General features: G+C 44.7%; 1 protein-coding gene across 14 annotated transcripts in view; it reads right to left on the bottom strand.

The window, feature by feature from the left end:
• Window positions 1-13,855, bottom strand: part of MTCL1 (microtubule crosslinking factor 1) — a 126,913-nt gene that overhangs the window by 20,194 nt on the left and 92,864 nt on the right. For all 14 annotated transcript variants that reach the window (XM_032152790.2, XM_058438643.1, XM_058438639.1 and 11 more), the window contains one exon: window positions 5,269-5,436. In XM_032152790.2, coding sequence (XP_032008681.1) covers window positions 5,269-5,436 — 168 coding nt within the window. The remainder of the gene's footprint in view (window positions 1-5,268; window positions 5,437-13,855) is intronic.

The following is a 13,855-nucleotide window of genomic DNA, read 5'->3' as shown; positions in this document are numbered from 1 at the left end:
TTTTCAACAAATGAAAACTGAAAAAAAACAAAAAAACAAACAAAAAAAAACCCATTGCCAACAGACCTGCACTTCAGGAAATGAAAAAGGAAGTTCTTTAGGCAGAAGGAATATACCAACTGGTACTTCGATCTATACAGAAAATAAACACTGGAAATGGCATCTATGTAAATATAAAACTCATTATTTCTGTTTTAATATTTGATTATCTAAAGCAAAAATTGTTACAATGTGTTGTGTGTTTACAGAATATGTAGAGGTAAACTATGACAGCAATAGCACAGAGGATGGGAAGGAACTGGGAATATACTGTTGCAATTTCCTCAGGCAGCATGAAAAGTAGCCTAATAGGATTTCAAGGTAGACTCTGATTAATTAAATATGTATATTATAAACCCTAGGGCAAACACTAAAACTGCACGGCAAACACTAAAACTGCACAACAGCTTGCTGTTCAGTGTCTTGTTTTTATCCTCATAAGCAATCTCTTATATTTCATTAAGTGCACAATTTTAACAAATTGTATACTTTTCAAAGGAAGGCCTTTCACATAGATTGCCTCATTTGGTGTCTACTGCAATCCTGTAAATACGTATAGGTATCCTTATTCCCAGTTTATTTGTGAAGAAATGGCAGCTCAGTGCTTTAGGGGCTTGCCTAAGGGACATGGTAAGTCAGTAACCATTATTCATATGTAGAGTTCAATGAACTTTCTTAAAATGAGTTACTTCAAGACCCACTAAAATAATTCATAGCTGATTATCCATGTCTGAACAGATTCTTTTAACTTTTTTGAGACTATATATATATATATGTGTATATATATATATATGTAGATTAATGACTTAAACTACCCAGTATTATTATATTTAGAAAGATGTCTGTATCAGTGCTGTAGTTTGGATGTTTGTCTCCCAAACTTCATGTTGAAATCTGATCCCCAGTGTTGGAGATGGGGCCTAGTGGGAGGTGTCCGGGTCATGGGGGTGGACTGTTCATGAATAGATTCATGCCCTGGGGCGGGGAGTGAGTAACTTCTCCCTCTATTATTTCTTTAAGAGCTGGTTGTTTAAAAGAGCCTGGCACCTCTGTTCACCTGTACTTTCTTTCTTGCCATGTGATCTGCACACATAGGCTCCCCTTTGCCTTTTGCTGAGTGGAAGCAGCCTGGCCCTCTCCAGTAGCAGATGCTGGCACCATGCTTCTTGTGCAGCTTGCAGAACTGTAAGCTAAATAAACCTTGTTGTTAAATAAATTACCCAGCCTCAGGTATTCCTTTATAGCAACAGTAAACGGACTAAGACAGGCTGCTGAGTGGTGTGCTTAGTTAAACTGAAAGTTTTTGCCCACAAGGGACTCACTGGGAGAGAGCCAACATCGAATCTCGCCTCTGTAATAAAGGCAAACCCTTCATTAAGCGGGGAGAGCACACTGTTTTGTCCCTGAATCTGAGTGGAACTCAGGCCTTCTTGGAGAGAAAGCAGGGAAAGGCTTGAGGAAGCAGATGACAGCCACAGGCGCGGGTCAGTGGGTGATGCTTCTTGATCAATTTTTTATAAAATGTAAATCTGGGGAAAATAAAACTTTTTTTAAGTAGAAAGAATGCAGAAACAAAAGAGGGGAGAAACCTCCAGTGTTAGTTAACCAGAAGACTACCAGAAAAGCACCAAGCACCACAAAATCCCAATTTAAAAGAGCTGCTGGAAGTCCACGTAACCCAGAATGAAAGACAGGCCGCTGAGCCCCTCGCAGGTACGTCTGTTCACTTGTAGATGCTTCCAGCCACCAACAGGTCCTCTCTTTAGAATCTCCTCATGCAGTGTACGCTTTCTGGGCCCCACATCACCTCTGCTCACCTGCTTTGTGAAGGCAGTGAAGGGACATTTCTTCTGCCCACAAACTCCTCTGTGTCCACACCTCTCAGGTCTCTCATAGTCAGGGTCACCCCCTCCCCTCAATGCTTAGAGCCCAATCCCCTGCCTACTGAGGGACCTTGTGTCATCAGTGGCCCTACACTGTCAGGTCTCACTGGACAGGCATCCCCGTGACCCTGCGGCTCCTGTTACTGCACTGTCTGTGCTCCTTCTTTCCCCTTCCCTGCCAAACTCAACTTCTGTCCCTCGGCACAGCGCACAGTGCTTCAGCCCCACACCTGACGGCAACTGTTCTTGTCAAGTTTTCCAGTGACCTCCTCACTGCCAAGTTCAACAAAACTTTTTATCCCTCATCTGTCCTGTCCTCTTCAAAGCATCTGATATCGCTGAACTCCACTTGGAACGCCATGGTGTCTCTCCCTTTGGCTTCTGGGACAGCATTTGCTTTGGATTTTCATAAATTTCTCTGGCTGCTCCTTTCCAATCTCTTCTCCCTCCACTAATTTCTGGAAAATGAATATTTTGGTTCCTTCTGAGTTCCTCTCATTCTGTGCACAGTCCTGGAGAGTCCTCCATGGCCCTGCCTCCCACCTCCTCATTCACACCCAGGGATATGTCTTCAGACCAGCCCTTTTCAAGTCCCAGTGCCTGTGATGACACACACCTCAAATCCAACCTGTCTCCTTTCCATCCCAACTGGTTCTCTCTCTGTGCTCCTGTCTCAGCGATGGCCCATCGCCCAGGCACCCGTACTAGAAACCTGAGAGCCGTGCGAGGTGCCTGTTGCTCCACGGCGTCTCATGAACCGGCCACCAGGCCCGGCCACTCCCTACTCGCTCCGTTTTTTTCAGATGTGTGCCCTCCACTCCTTCTCCACTGCTGCTGCTTTACTTCAGAGTCACCCCTCTCACCTCCAGTCTCTGCAACCCAGGGCTCCTCAACGTTTTTCCTGTGGACCCAGGTGGCAGCCTGGTGAAGCCAAAAGTCTCCTCCTCAATGTTAATTCTGGGATATCCACAACAATTGTAACAGGAAATGGAGAGATGTGTGATTACTTTTTATTCTTTCATTCCATACTTCCTTTCAAAAAGATCTGTGATTTCTGTTGGGCTTGTTGCCTATGTTTATAACTGGAGGACACGCTAAATTTTAGTGGAAAGTTAGTGCATCTCTTTCCTATTCTAGTTCGGCAATTCCCTGATTTCAGTCTATAGGCCATTAACCCCAGGTTAATCCATTCAATTCTAAGGGCTCCTAATCCATTCTCTATTTTGAAGCCAGAATAATCTTTTGAAAAAGGGAATCTAAACTTTCATGATAAAATTAGGATTAAAGTATCAATTCCTTAAATATTATTCTTTCCCCTCATACCTAAGCTTCTCAAATGAACCATGCTCCTTTCTTCACGATACTCTTTTTTTTTCTTTTGCCTGAAACTTCCTTTCTCTCCTTTTCCATGTTCCAGTTCTTGTCCATCCTTTGAGATTTTTCTCAGCAGGACTTTCACAGCCTTCCCTGAATTCTCAAGCCAAAGCATGTGCCTTGCACGTTCCTGTTCCCTGACAGCCTACATGCGAAAGCCTGGTGGGCACTTTCCACGCTGTTATAAAGGACAGCACTTGTCTAGGTCCCCCACTGCACTGAGAACCCCTTCAAGGAACATCTGATTTGTAGCTGGATCTTCCACATTTAGAGCAAGGTCTGACTTAGGAGTCTGCTAAAGGAATCGTGGACTTGGGAAGTGTTATCAACGTGGGCTCCACTGAAAGAAGGTAACTTGTAACAGAATTAAACTGTTTTGCATTTAAGAAGAAGAGGGTAAATATGGGATTATTACAAATGGGCTAGCATCATCCCATATTCATTGCTTCCTGGGTTGCAAATGCTTAAGAAACTTCCTAAATGATTTGGGCAGAAGATAAACTCTCTACCTATTACCACCTGGCTTCTGGGCTTGAAGTTCTAGCTTTATTTTTTGGTATTTAGGGACTCTCCCTGAGGGTTTATTTGTAGCAAACCTGTGGGTGGATACTACGTTCCTATAAAACAAAGATGAAATGTTTTGAAACTGGCTTGCATCGAAGATTACACCTCCCTTCTTTAGCTACAGTTCGGGCTTTGAAAACATTTAGCTCCCCCTATAAACATATTTTTTAAATAGGGTTAAAGGCAGCTCATCAGAGACTGTGCTTAGTCACTTCTCCTCCACTGCTGATGCTGCAGACTGGGGACTAAGATAAACAGAGCATCTAGGTCAAATCCCCCACAGGCGGCAGGCAGGAGCCACAATCAGGCCAGCTGCTCTCTCACTTGATGCCCAGGCCTGCAAGGCTGTGTTCCTGCCCCACCCAGGGCTATCAGCTCAGCATCACTGCTTGCTGTGGCCAGGTGGAAATGCAGGGGAACTTGTGGGTACCAGGAGAGTTGGAGTTTTTTTTTTTTTTTTTTTTTTTACACATCAAGCCTTTTTCATCTTTCATCAAGACCATGTGACAGGGGTCTCCTTTCCAGGCAATTCTATTCCCTTCATACCAGGCCAATTCCTATAAAATTTTACTTACTTTATGGTTTGCCTCAAAATAGAGTCTAGCAAATAGATTACCAAGGATACACAGACCTTCCCTCCCTCCTCATGATCAAGGGGCTGGAAGAAACCTCGAGAGACGCTCTCAGCAGCAGATACCATGCAGGGAGTCACATGACATTCAATGGTTTCCAAGGAAGAAACACTTAGGAAAGGATGTTTCTTGTCATGTCTGATCTTAACTCCTATGGCTGTGGTGTAAGACTTCAGAGGGGGCTTCCCTCTGTGGTGTGCAGTGGAGGCAGGAAACCCGGGCTCTCTTCCTGCCCTAGCACTACATGGCTCTGTGATCTGAGCTGAGCTGTTTCTTCTGGGCCTCAGTTTCCTTTGATATAAATAAGGAGACTGAAATGTATTAGAATTCTTGGGCACGCAGTGGGAGGTCTCCAAGTTCTTTTGATATTTCGAAAAATCTCAATGAAAGCATGCATTTACCTTTTTCAAAGACAATTAATCCACAGTCTGCTTTTGCTTTGCTCCTGTCTAGAGTTATGTCAGCTCAGTGTGATGACAGCTTCAGCTTGGCCATCCTCTGATGGAGCCAAGTACAAGCTTGTTTAATGCGGAATGGGAGAATACATGCTGCTCTGAAAATGCTGCTTGGTGGAGGCCGTACTGCATACTTGGGAGAGGGGACATCAGGGAAAATGGGGCCTCTGCACTTTAAGAAGAGACACAAGCAGCCACTCCTCTCTTTTTTCCTGGACAAGAAGCCCATGGTTCTGAATCTCTCTGTGCCCACTCCCCACCACATATCCTGCACAGCAGAGACACACAGTCAGGATCGAGGGAGACCTGGGAGGGTGGTACCTGTTCCAGACGGCACTTGAGCACGGCCCACTCCACGTCCCAGGCTGCCTTGTCGCTGGCATATTGCTGCTGCAGCCGTAGTCGGGCACGCTCGTCCTCCCGCAGCTCCGCACGGAAGTCCTCCAGCAAGGCCTTGAAGGCGCTGAACAGCTGCTGGTTTTCCACCACCTGTGGGAACACTGAATCAGGCTCCACCACCTCCTTTAAGTGTATTTTTCAGGTCAGAAGAGGAGAGGATCTGGCCACCAAGGCGGTGTGGGGGCTGTTTCCCAGGTGCTGCTGGCAGTGGGTGCAGGGTGGGTGGGGAGTCTGCAGTTAGCCAGGGAGCAAAGGGTCCCCGTTGCTGGCCATCAGTCTCCTGGGCCTGAGACTGAGGGCCTGTTTGATCAGGAGGAACGTAGAAGGAAGGCTGCCCTGGTGACCTGGCAGCTGTGTTCAGACGCTGGAACCTGGGCTGGCACTGTGGGAACCTGCCACAGAGGTGCTGTGGGCCCTGAGGAGCAGGAGCAAGGAAACTGCAGGGGGCCACAGGGAACCCCAAAGCCAGGGCTGCCAGTCACTGTGTGACTTTAGATGTCCAGAACACTGAGTTGGGCTGACAAGACTGTCACGAGGGTGCAGATATGACAAGACCTACACACTCACCTACATATATGCTGCCATTCTAGTGCCAGATGTTGCACTAGAGGAGAATTAATAAAGACCGAGAACTCCTATGCACATACGGTGATCACTCTGATTGGTGGTTACTAAAAGGTCAAAGATATGACACACGTGGCCACTGTGGGTGGGTGGGTTTAATTATTCAACATTTTGATGTTTAATAATTAAAGCCAAAGGTGAAATGCGTAACCTGTTCATGAAGGCTTTATTGTGGTCCCTTGAGATGGAACTACCAGCCCCCACTTTTCTGCCTCTCGGAAAGAGACAAGCCAGACCCACCCTCACATTTCCAGTATTTGGCACAACCCTTGGCTCATGTTAAGCATGCAAATGTGTCTGGTAAATGAAGAGTGGATTTTTATTACTCATCTGCTTATATCTAACTTAAAATGGTTTATATGTTCTGAAACCTGCCCAGCCCTTTGAAGTCAAATTTCAAAGGCATGATTTCTGTCTTAGTACATTTCAGCAAGGGCATTATATCAGAAAGGTTTGGCCAAATGAATGAAACATGCTGAATCAATTATGGTACCTTGATAATAAAAGCCTCGTGAGCCCATCTCTTCCAACCAGCACTGAAAGCACATCGCAAGCTCTCAGGGCGGTCTCAGGGCATTCTTTTCTGGTGCATTTACGAAGCAGGAGTTATAAAAGCTCTCTAAGTCCCACTGGATATAGATAAGCTCTACTATGAAAAAACAGAGCCCCACCCTCTCAGAATTCCTCATCCCCCAAACTTGATAAACCTCTCCTCCCTGGTTCAGCAAGTACACTGGGACCCCTCCTTCAGGTTCTGCACACACACTGGGCTTCACTCAGCAGTCATGCTTCTAAATCCATCTAGTTGATCCACTAAACATACACAAAAATGGTTAAATATATATATGGGAGGAATTTAAGATACTTTGGATGGATGTTTGTATTTACATAAAATTGTGCAGCCACAAAAAAGAATGAAATCATGGCTTTTGCAGCAACATGGATGCAGCTGGAGGCCATTATCCTCAGCAAGTTAATGCAGGAACAGAAAACCAAATACCGCATGTTCTCACTTATATGTGGGAGCCAAACAGTGGGTATACTCAGACAGAGATGGGAACAACAGACACTGGGGATTCCAAAAGGGGTTGCAAGGAGAGGGGCAAGGGTTGAAAAACTACCTATTGGGTACTATGTTCACTACTTAGGTGATGGGGTCATTAGAAGCCCACACCTCGGCATCATGCAATATACCATATAATAAACCTGTATGTATCCCCTGAACCTAAAACTATATATATATATATTCAAAAATAAAGTTGTATTAAAAAGAGAAATTCTTTAATATGAGCAGATTTATTATAGAGATCTCCATAGTCGTCCCCAGCATTTAATCAAGTGGATTTTTTTTTTCTGAGACAAGGTCTCGCTCTGTCACCCTGGCTAGAATGCAGTGGATCACGGCTCACTGCAGCCTCAACCTCCTGGGCTCAAGCAGTCCTCCCACCTCAGCCTCCCAAGTAGCTGGGACCATAGGCGTGTGCCGCCATGCCCAGCTAATTTTTGTGTTTTTGGTAGAAATAAGGTTTCATCATGTGGCTCAGGCTGGTCTCAAACTCTGGCCTCAACTGATCCACCTGCCTCAGCCTCAGAAAATGGGATTGTAGGCATGAGCCACTGTGCCCAGCTACAATGGACTTTTGACGGAGTAGAAAGGCCAGTTTGTTCATATTTATTGCTCTTTTTCTCACAGGGAACAATTTTTACTTTAATAACTCTGGGACAAAAGGCATTAAGAGTAAAAGTGAGTTAACATTTGAAGAACTCGGCAGACAGGGAACGATCTATGAGTCTTATACATTCTTACCAACCATCTGAATAGAAATAAATCACCACTATAGTCAAAGACATGCTCACCAAATATGTGAAGCTATAACAAACATAGAACAGTTTTTAAAACTCCACGTCAAAAAGTACCTAAAAATTAGCGTTGTGGCTCTTGCCTGTAGTCCCAACTACTCAGGAGGCTGAGATGGGAGGATCACTTGAGCCCAGGAGTTCAAGGTTACAGTGAGCTATGATCACACCACTGCCCTCCGGTCTAGGTGACAGAGCAAGACCCTGTTTCAAAAAAAAAAATCTAAAAATTATATAAGTACAGTTGAGTGACAAGAGGTGTCACAACAATCTTTTCGGAAATATACATCTTGATATAGAATTTGCTGAATAATCACATACATTTTGTGGTAGATTTGTTTGGGAGTTTCATCTTTGGATTTTAAATTAAAAATCCCTGCTTTTTGAGTCAAGAGTATTTCAAGCAGAAAATAATGGTAATAATCTTGATCCAGTTTTTGGAGTAGTCACTTAATTTTCACTGAAGAGAAAGCAGAAAACCATACAATACATTCTTATATGTAATCGATAGTTTTCTATGAATGCCAAGTTACATAAGGTATCAGCCTATGCTGTTCTTGGCCCATACACCACATGACATTAGAATCAGAACTGTACAGTTCTCTTGCAGATTGGAAACTTGGTTTCTCTGGAAGCAAGTACTTTTTGGCTTTAACAGATACTGAATTCAATAAAATTTATGCCTTAATGATTTATGCACATTTGCATCAGAGTAATCAAAACAGTGATCTATTCAACCAGGATAATATTAATCATTGTGGAATGAGCTCCAGAATTGCTTTGGGGTGAAGGTGGCCAAAGGGAGCAAGAGAGCCCAGCTCAATGCTATTGGTACCTGTTATCATCATTCCCCAAGAGCAGCATGTGGCACAGCAGGAAGCCAGGCCAGCTCCTGTCATTAGCACACAAGAGCAAAAGTGGATGTCCATGTCAACATTTCTGAAGACCCAGAATGAGCCGCAGATGGGCATGATTTTCCTAATGACTTTCACACACAGGCAAAAAAAAAAAAAAATGGTAACAATAATTACTAATATTATAGGTGTTTCCTGTGGCCAGGGGGAACTAAATTATTCACCAACATGACCTTATTTATATGTCACATCAATTTGAGTGCATATGCTATGTTCCCCATTTTACAGAGGAGGAACTATGGCTTGGAGTGGCTGAGGGCCAAGGTCCCACTGTCAAGGAAGTGAGATCCTGGACTGCAGTCCAGGTTGTCCCGTTCCAAGGCCAACAAACCAAGCCAGGAATATTCAATTCTGACGCTATACCCTGCCAAGGCTTTTTCTTTTTCTTCTTCTTTTTTTTTAAACTTTACCTTGCAGAAGCCATCTAATCCCCATGAAGCTAATTCCATTTCCCTTATCAAGGGAAATTAATGATAGTGAGTCATCCTGAGAGAATACCTAAAAGTGAACTTCTCTTATTTTTTTTCCCCTGGTGGTACCCCTTGCTGGGTTACCTTTTGGGTAAAAAGATGACCCAAATCAAGTCAAGAATCAAATTAAGACTCGGGTCCATTGAGATGTCTTTATGATGCAAGTCTTCTTGGACAAGCGGCTTTCTGAACCTTTTGTGCCGGGGTCTAGCCATGCAACCTTTTAGCTTGTACATTTGTTGAGTGTAGGTCAATTTCAAATCAAAAATCTGGCTTTTCATTCAGAGATCAGCTGGCTGATTTTCTAGCAAAGCAGCAGGATAAAAAGCTTCCACCTATTTCCCTCTCCTCCGCCTAAGGGCAATACAGCCTCACCTAGCTCAGCTCTCTTGAGTGAGACTTACAATGTGCTATAATATGTCAAACTTTTTAAGAGGTTCAGAACTGGTCTTTGGTCCATCAGACTGCTATCCAAGTCTATCTATCCAAGTCTATTTATAAGTATTACTAATAGAAAGTGAAATGGAAGTTTGTAGACAAGGTAACGTATCAAGGTATCTGTGATGCAATGCTGGCTAATTTTCAAAATTGTTCTTGCCTAAGATTTCTAAGATTTCATCAGGTGAAATCGCAGCTCCACAAAAGAGCTAAACAACCACTGTCTATTTTGCTTGCATCACAGCCACTAACTTTGGAGATAGGATTAATCTAAAGCTGGAACAGACATGTTGACCTACTGCTATGGGTTAACCCACAAAACGCCAGTCACAAAATAGAGGTGACAGTATCCACGTTTATTTAGGCTCCTTGACAGAGGCAGGGGAATTCCAGAACGATGCGGTAGCTGCCCAGACCCCTACAAGGCACGCACAGCTCCTTTTCGAGACCTCACTTAGCATTCAACACAGGCAACTCCTCCACCAGCAGGAGTCCCTGGACAAATTCTTTACTGTGAGATTAGCTAGAATTGATACATTCACACAGCCAGCAACATTTTTATAAATGAGCCATTTGTCATTCTCCTTAATGTAACCTTCATTGTTACATCCAGAAAAGTTCTTTTCTAAAAACCATTATCCCCTACAGAGAATGGGCCACTGAAGACAGACCCTGAAAATATAATCTATTAATATCATGGGAATTAGAGTCATTTACACACAGAAGTCCTCTGCCCTCTGGCCAAGAGTCTGCCCGGTGATCCTGTCCAGGAGGGCTCTGGGCTGTGGTCTCTACAAAAGTCACTGAGAGGCTTCCCAAGAATGAATGTGGATCCGGGAAAGAATAAATGAGGCACATATTTAATAAGCTGTAAACATAGTTATCAGCCCAAAGGCTTAGGAAACCAGGGCAAGTCTGATGAAAATCAGGTGGCCATTAGCGAAGAAACTTATTTGTGAGGTCCCAGGCTTAGTTACACGCTTTGGAAGGCCTGCGGCAAACTGCTGGCCATGGTTAACTCTGGGAGGTAGGATGGGGCAAGGAGAGTCCTTTCACCTAGCACCCATCTGCACATGTGAATTTTTACCTCACGCAGGGGCTACTTAAAGAGTGACAGAACAACTGCCACCACAAGTACACGGCAAAGATAAAATGCTTCTGATCCTAAGCTCTGGTCTGGTTCCTTTTACAGAAAGAGTAGCATGCCTTATAGGGGAGGCCTCCCAGTTGCAGGATAAACTGAAGAATGAATCACGGTATGACGTACAAAATTGAAATGTAAATACCATCTAGGCTCAAGATAACTTTCTAATTTAAAAAAAAAAAAAAAAGTCAGGCAGATCACAGTTCTGATGTGAGGCCTCCTCTGGCAAGGGTGCTCTTTCTGGAAGTTTTTCATCTTGGGCAAACAAAGGTGGGCAGCCTGCATGGCCAGAAAGGAAGATTGCTGGGGCCTGGGAGAGCCACAGCCCCGGAAGCCCAGGGAGCCAAGGGCTGTCTGTCTGCAGGAGAAAGGCTGACTTTTCAGGCAGCCCCTGAAGGCCCTAACGCAGCACAGAAGCCCCGACAAGGAGCAGAGGTCCAGGGAAGTGGAGTCTACTCAGTCCTGAGGCTGGACTGGATGAGGCTCTTCACTGACCTGTAGCAGGTGAAGACTTAAATATGAAATACAATTCCTTCAGCTCTTGCTATGAATTTTATATTAGGTTCTTCACACTTTTTTTTTTCTTTACTTAGTTGTTTTATTAAACGATAAAGAGAATTAGGTCACATCCCTGAATAAAAAGTAACTTCTTTTTAAATCAGTTAAACCAAGCAGGGAAAACGAGCTGTTGGCACCCCAGGGCCATCATTCCCACACCATTAATCACCTTGTGTAAAGTAGCTGGATTCCAGGAATTACTAATCAGCATGAAATGCATAAACAGCCTTAGGAATGCTGGCCTCAAATGCTTAACACAGTGGCGCGAGTCTTGGAGCTCAAGGAAAACTATATGATTCCCTCTTGCGTGTGCACAGCCTCTGCTCTTCAGGATGGCTGGGGAAACTGAAAGCATTCACTGTGGCCCTAAAGCACCAGGTCATGACCGCGAGCTCATGTGGCTGAAGACTGGGAAACAGGGAACGTCTGTGGAGCCAAATGTTTGCCAATCTGATTTGTTATGAGCCGTCCCAAGGTTGACCAGTATATGCAGTTTTTTTTAAACCTCTGTGGACATGATAAATGTTGCCATCTACTTGAGTTCAATTGTGAGAACGTTCCATACGTCACAAAGCAAAGACCAAGGCCTGAGGAATATTGTGACTGAGAACTTGTCCTTGGGAAAATGGCTTGGCTAGGTTTCCCATGCTACCAATCGCCTTGCGAGGTGCTCGGCGTTTCGGGAACGGCCCGGCTCTGTGCAGCTCTGTGAGACACGTACCCTAGCTCTTGCATCCCAGCTGCCTGGTTAATACTCATGCCAGTCACAGAGAGGCAAATCCTCTAACCGGGAATGTTCCCTCCCAGAGAACCAGCTGTCGTTACAGTAGAGCTCGTCCATCTTCCGTCCTTGGACAGACAGAGTGTTGTGCATGCAGTAGTGAGCTCCTTACTCACTACTGTGGACACTGGCCCACTTGGCAGACCTGGGTCTGTGTGTCTGGACCCCACCCTGCCGCATGCTTCTATCACACATGGCCCGCAGTGGAAGCTCACGGGTCCATCTCCACTTTCGTGGGTAATCGCTAAAAACTAGTGTTGGAAGAAGCAGGAGGCAAAGAGAAATGACATGAAAATATGCTGAATGTAAGGTTCCAGCTGAGTGACTTCACATTATTTTCCACCCTGAGAGTAACATTTTCCATGACTGTTGTTTAGAAAACCAGATGTGCGAGGTTTTCTCCTTGTCCAGAGCATCTGCGTGAGTGCGTGGGAAACAATGTTTTCTTAGATGCAGCAGGTTTGTGGCGAGGTGGGAACAGTGGCCATCAGTGGCAATATTATGGGAGGTAAGCACAGATGCTTTATGGGATTGAATGACAACATTTCTTTTAAAAAAGTAAAATTAGTAGATTGTAAAGCATTATTTGCAAAGTAGCATTTTTATTTCTAACTAGATTACGGCTGGAAAACTCATTCCATGACCTAAATTCTCCCCACAGACACTGGCATAATGGCATACTTTCTGATGGCTGTGAATAAAAGTTCCTTTGAAAGTATCATCTCCTCCTTGAGTCATGTTATTCAGGGAGAATGAAGTGGGGACGGGTGTACATAGGAAAACAGCTGTTTAGGTGTGAAAATCTGATTGTATAGAGAGGGAGCAGGGGGAACCCAAATTCCCCTCAGCCTGCACTCAGAAGGTTGCCGCCTGTCTTCATCTGGATCTGAGCCAGCGCTCTGGCGACAGCCCACTCCCATTAGAGCTCCCAGGGGCTCTGGGCTTTGGGAGCCCGGGCCAGGCAGGAGCAGCAATTGTGGCATCCAGTGCAGAGGGAGTGCCCCAGAGTGTCTATGGCTGAGAGGCTAGAGCCGCGCCCATATGACTGCCGCACCCCGTGGCCACCTGGCCCTGTGCCCTCAGCCCAGAACGCAGGCCTCCTAGGGCAGGGGCATCCAGCTGCACTCCAGGAGCCTCCTGAGCAGCTTTATTATTATTAATACGTAATAAAGTTGGGTTAGAGGGGACTCAGAAGCCTGAGAGCGAGAGAGCATTAACACAGGGTCCTGCTCAGGAGCTCCTTACTCCAAATCCTCCGTCACTGCCGTTTTGGTATAAAAATGCAAGCAGTTTGGATGTTATCAGTCGTATCTTTGCTTTATTAAGTAGAGTCTATTTCTGTGGTCTTTGGTAACAATAACAGCTACTTAATAACACTGAAGTCTCACCTCTCTTTATACATTAATTTTTTCAAAGTATCATCAAAGACTTTTATTTGGGAGCACTATGTTTCAAGTGGGCCAAAGAGAACTTGAAATATTTTGTCCATGTTCGGGGACTTCTTTTTTTTAAACTTGTCCTTTGCTCCTTGCATGTTATGTTGCCAAACGAATGATGTTGCCGATGGCAGACCCTCTGAGGTAAATTCACTGGCCCCAGCAGGGACACACACCATTGATCTGCCCTTACTACAGTCCTTATTTATATGGCAACTCAAATGAAAGAGTGGACTGACATTAAGATGAAAAAGGCTTGATGAGGTGATTTCTAGGAAAAACCCAGC

Source organism: Hylobates moloch, unplaced genomic scaffold (genome assembly GCF_009828535.3).
Source record: "Hylobates moloch isolate HMO894 unplaced genomic scaffold, HMol_V3 SCAFFOLD_5, whole genome shotgun sequence".
Classification (NCBI taxonomy): domain Eukaryota; kingdom Metazoa; phylum Chordata; class Mammalia; order Primates; family Hylobatidae; genus Hylobates; species Hylobates moloch.
Note: the sequence above shows the minus strand (reverse complement) of the source record. Positions and strands in the feature narration are given on the sequence as shown.